Below are 5,517 nucleotides of genomic sequence, written 5' to 3'. Positions count from 1 at the left end.
CACTCAGTAATTCCAGTTCATTTGATGGAGAACTAGAAGGAAGCACTTTCTTGTAGAGTGAAGCATTTTCTTGTCACGACTGAAACGTCGTCTCTGCTTTCGAGTCAGTCTGCCCTTGTTGAAATGGGAAAGGCACAGGAATACAGGTTGCTTTCTTCAATCACAGTAGTAGAGCTGCAGGGTGGGACATATATTCTGTTTTTCATTATTCCTTGTTCTCTTTTCACATCTACATGTATGAATACAGATTAGATAATCTGTCTCATTGACTTTTTACCTCTGTGTGCCTCAGTCTTTTATAAAAGTATCAGTATGTTCATTCCTGTGTGTGTGTGTGTGTTCCTGTGTGTGTGTGTGTGTGTGTGTGTGTGTGTGTGTGTGTGTGTGTGTGTGTGTGTGTGTGTGTGTGTGTGTGTGTGTCTGCATATGTTTGCATGCATGTACGTGAGAGAATGCTTTTGTGTATTTGCAGTCTGCGTCCTCAGATACGTCAGTGCCGTCCATGTCTGCGCCAGCAACAGGCTCCTCCCACCTATTGAGGCCCATCCCACTTCCTGTGTGTCAGTATAAAGCATGGTGTCATCTCTCACACACTCACTCACAGCCTGAATTCTGCAGGAGTGCCACTCAATATCTTCAGACTCGTCCTGTCCTGATCCACAACAAACACTGCAGGTAAGAACAAAAAACTGATTCTGAAATCTGACCTCGTAGACTCGTTGAAAAGGAGGAGAAAACATCAGTAGTATGTTGAAATGAAATGTTTTGTGTGTGAAATTGATGTTAAAGTATTTTTTAAAGGGTGGATTATTATTATTATTATTATTATTATTATTATTATTATTACATTTAAAAGTTGTTTAAAAGAGAAGGCATTATATACATTTTATTTTCGCATGCCCAAACTCTACTTCATTAAAATTTAATTGACCGTTATGATTCAGAAAAAATATTTTAGATAAATGAGACACAGCTGACAGCATATTAGGAAATTTATATTCCAAGAATTTATTTAGTGAATATTGAATGATGGCTGAGTTACAACTAATTTAATGCTATAGGCTGTTGAGAAGCATAATATTTCACTTCATGCCTGTGTAAATAACCAGAATTTGTGACTCCTCGTTTCGATTTGAAGACAAAATTGTATGTAGATGATAAACAGAAACAGGAAAAATTGTAAATCAGTGTTGACAAAGGCCAAAATTCATGTCTACACAGCAAGTGATAATAAAGGTGTTTAAAATAAATGGGTTTTTTTTCCCTTCTGTAGTTATTTTCTTTTTGGAGGAGAGGAAAAGAGGGGAGAGGAGATGAGAGGAGAGGAGAGGAGAGGAGAGGAGAGGAGAGGAGAGGAGAGGAGAGGAGAGGAGAGGAGAGGAGAGGAGAAAAGGAGAGGCTTTCACATACTTTACTGTACCACATCATTACCAGCCCATTGCATAATGAATCAGATTCATTGACCAGCTGATAATTGAATTATATTAGCATCAAGAGAATGACTATTTACGCCAACACTGGGTCAATTTAAAGACAATTATTCAGAGGGACGGTGTTGGGGCTCACATGATTACGTGTGTAGATTCTAGATGTCTCCTTTCTAAACTTGCAGAGCTACGAGGTTTCTCTGAACGTGTGATCCTGAAGAGAGAGATGTTTTTTGTATTTTGTGTTTGGTGAGGGAACACTTCCTAATGTAGTCCAGGCTGCTGAAGGATGAACACACGCTGTTCGGATTCTGCATTTTGCTTTGAGATTGATTCTTTGTGAAGAAAAGGTCAGTTTTTAAAATAGTCTATGCGAGCCCTCCTGTTGGAGCGCAGCGCAGCAAAGCGTCATTCCAAGAAACACCGAGGCAGTCGCAGAGACAGGGGTTGAAATATTGGAGACTGACTTGTTGGTGGTTTTACATAACTGGATGATTTTCTGTGAAAAAATGTTCCAGCCCAAAACATTCATCACAGCTAATAAGTTGAAAGCCTCCAAGATCAATCCGGTGTAAGAAAATTAAGTAATCCCTGTGACAAATGCTGCAGTGTGTAAAGTCTATTTTCTTCTATCACGTACATCGTTGTTCATCACACTTGTGCTGTGCTGATCTTTTCATCTTTTGAGATCTATTGATGATGATATAATAGAGAGACGCAAAGAAGATACAGATTATTATTTGGGATTCACATCCTGTAAATTTAAGTTTCCAGTATGTTCACATTTAGGAGAATTAAAGTGTTATTTTCTCTCTGAGGGTTCTAATGGCAGTAATGAGTCAGAATCTCTAAAGATTATCCGCATGTCCTTGGGGGTGCTCCTAATGCTGACTGTGTACATTTATTATCTTCAACACAAATCAATTCTTCATATATGTGTCATATGGAATTAAATTCTTCTACCACCCAGAAGCAAAGTAATTTTTCAGACAGGCAAAATGAGCTTTGCTTGAGGCCCAGCAGTCAAAGGTTAATCTTGCTTACTACCCACTTTATTGATTTAACATTACTTTGTGCTAAACCTTCATTGTGATTTTTATCCCTGCCAGACGCACACATTTATCACAAGGACGTGAGACGATTAAAAAAAAATTAACAGAGGAAAGAGAGGCGATGAACAGCCGTGGACCAACGAGATACCGTGGAAAATGAAAAAATATATATGTTTTGAAGTTTGTGACATGTTGTATTTCTCCCCTTTTGTCTTGCCAGTCATGAACGTAGTGATCTGTGTGTGTGTTCTATTGGCTGCTTTGTCCAGTGGTTCCTTGAGTCTGCCTTCACTTGTCATGGTGAGACACAAACACATAAACACAAAGCCAAATGATCTTAAATTATATTCACCCCATGTGTAACAGAATGAGTTTAAACTGAACATCTACTTTATACATTTCATGTTATTGAGACGAAAGTTTGTTTCTAATAATATTTAAATGTTCAAAACTTCATACTTTGAGTTTGTTCTCCCTCCTCGCCTTCTTTTTCCTCCCAGTCACAGAGAGCTGAGGGTGAGGCAGGCTCGCCCGACAGCCTGCCCCCCCACCATACGCGCCAGGCCCGCTCAGCTCCAGTGCCCCCCTCAGGAAATCTAGTCAACTACAACCAACCCCAGGAAGCTGTAGATGCTCAGAGCAGCCTGAGTCAGCTGCTGGCCAGACTCATCTCCAGGAAAGGTGAGGATGGAGGTGGAGAGGACCCGAAGCAGGAATCTGGTCTCGTTTGTCACGTTCCTCTTACGTCTTATTTTGCTCCGGGTCGTGTTTTTTCCCCTCCCCTCTCTGACGCCCAGCCTTCTGTAATCAGCCATCACTCGTGCTGCGTCTTCATCCCACCATATGGCATTTCCCACCTCCCTCTAGACTTCTCTTTCCTCTCTGTCTTTCCATGCCTCCTCATTATTCCCCCCTCCACTCGTGTCCTTCCCTCCTGACCTCACCCTCTGCTCTCTCTGCGTGTCACCGTGTATCTCTGTTTCTTTTACGACTGAACACTGTCTGACCGGGACACCAGCTGAGCTCACTGGTCTTACAGGACACACAGACTGGAACAGAAACAGACATGAACACGACTCACCTCAACAGCCTCATTCAGACAGACACCTTTTCATTATTCAGTCAGCTAGAAAAATGGATATCTGATTTATACAAGCAGAAAAAAAAAAGCATCCTTCTGTCCTCATTACATGATAAATGTCATTGTGTACTTTCCAACGTCTCCTCCAGGTTCACCCTACCAGACCAGATCCTCGCTCAGCAGCAGAGCCAGCGGTCTGGCCCCTGGCCACAGGATAAAGGACAGAGATTATGCTGGCTGGATGGACTTTGGCCGACGCAGTGCAGAAGAGTACGAGTACTCCTCCTAGAGGCACTGCTCACATTCACTGAAACCTGAGTTGTAAGCCCTAACCAATAAAAGCCCCTGACAGGATGAGCCCTTTTCACACAGCACTTGCTGTAACTACATCTTGACTTTATCCTAGGATGAGTTTAGCATCTTTAAAGCAGAAGATTACCCTAAAAAATAAATTGAGCTCAGAGCATGACATTAAACCACTGCTCACCTTCTCAAATATAGAACGAAAATTTGAGGGAAAGGAAAAATGCTACATTGTTGCTAATATCAGGAAATCCCATTGAAAATTAACAGTATGTTTGAAACTCTACATCTTACTTCTTTATCTGTGGCGCTCAGTGTCATGATCATGTGGTTCCATTGAAGACATGAATCATAAAATAAAGCTCATAAATATGTAGTATCATTTTTACAAATGATTTGGGATTTAGTTTCAACTGTACGGTTTAGAAACTCAAACAAAAGTTCATTTCTGGGGAACTATTTTCAGCTGAGGACTGACACAGATTATAGTGTTGCTCTAGTGAAGATGTCTTGCAGCAGGATGTGGGATTGGGTCCACATTTATTTGTTATTGAGGAGTAACTGATGTGTGCAAACATGTTGGAGAGCAGTGAAGTGTCCAGAGAAGGTGATCGACGATGATTGGGTGATTTTCATTGGCTAAGTCAATACTTGTGTGTTCATGAGGTTTGTTGATATGAAAATAATAGAAAATGTCAACAAATTTAATAGAAAAAAATAATAGAAAAAAATAATAGAAAATATCAACAAATTTCAAATGAATTTACCGTTTATAGTTTAATGATGTTACGATGGGCTGATCCCAAACACCTTGTGCAACAGCTTCCTGCTTCAACTGCACTAGAAACAGAGAAATAAAAGGCATCCATTCCATCCTTATATTTGAGCGTTTGGTGTCACTCTGCAAACATAAATCAGGATATTTTAGGATTAGCACTTGAAATATTGAGCCTGTCATGTTGCTGTACAAGTGTCATCAAATAATATTGAATTTTAATTAAGTTATACAAAGCAGAAATGATTAATCATTATTAGTACTCTGCTGTTGTTAGTTTCCACAGAAGGTGTTGTAAAGACCAAGGTGATGGGCAATGGGGACACGCCATGACCATTTTTTAACACAATATATGAATTTGGTCCTCCAGGTTAATTAAATTGAATACTGATGAGGAGCAAAGACCAAAATTTTTGACATCAAGTCAAGTGAGGGCTGTTTTAGTTTGAAAATACAGTTTGTCCCTATAAACATAGTTGATCATGTAACTGATGTGATTTTGTAAATTAAATAATGTGTGTGTGATGTCTGATGATCACAGGATAAGAAGACAAAAGTCTTTTCTGTTGTGTTTTCTTTGTGATTTATCGATAACTCTGACTGGGAATGAATAAAATATTATATGAACTAATGAATAAACTGTCTTCACAGACGTTTATATACTGTCAGATTAGCTGTGCTCCACTCTATGCTTAGAAACAGAAACAAATGAACATAGAACTACATATTTCTAATGTTTACAGTGACATGAAATCTGAAATTAAATATGTCTCACTTGGAAGCAAAAGTACCTAACTGTATATTAGCTTATTAGGTAAAATGAATAATTTAACAGCTTCAATAACCTCATCAAAAAAGAACATTCGAAATACATCAGTA

At 39.3% G+C, this 5,517-nt stretch overlaps 1 protein-coding gene across 1 annotated transcript; it reads left to right on the top strand.

Annotated features, from left to right (window-relative positions):
• The first annotated feature begins 603 nt into the window (after positions 1 to 603).
• LOC137601738 (cholecystokinin-like) lies at positions 604 to 5,238 on the top strand. The gene is made up of 4 exons (XM_068324104.1): positions 604 to 675; positions 2,700 to 2,779; positions 2,980 to 3,160; positions 3,710 to 5,238. The coding sequence occupies exons 2-4, from the start codon at positions 2,702 to 2,704 to the stop codon at positions 3,847 to 3,849; spliced, it is 399 nt and encodes a 132-aa protein (XP_068180205.1). The 5' UTR covers positions 604 to 675; positions 2,700 to 2,701; the 3' UTR covers positions 3,850 to 5,238.
• The last annotated feature ends 279 nt before the right edge of the window (positions 5,239 to 5,517 follow it).

Source organism: Antennarius striatus, chromosome 9 (assembly GCF_040054535.1).
Source record: "Antennarius striatus isolate MH-2024 chromosome 9, ASM4005453v1, whole genome shotgun sequence".
NCBI classification, from domain to species: Eukaryota; Metazoa; Chordata; class Actinopteri; order Lophiiformes; family Antennariidae; genus Antennarius; species Antennarius striatus.
The sequence above is the reverse complement of the archived record's forward strand: the minus strand, read 5'-3'. Positions and strand labels throughout refer to the sequence as shown.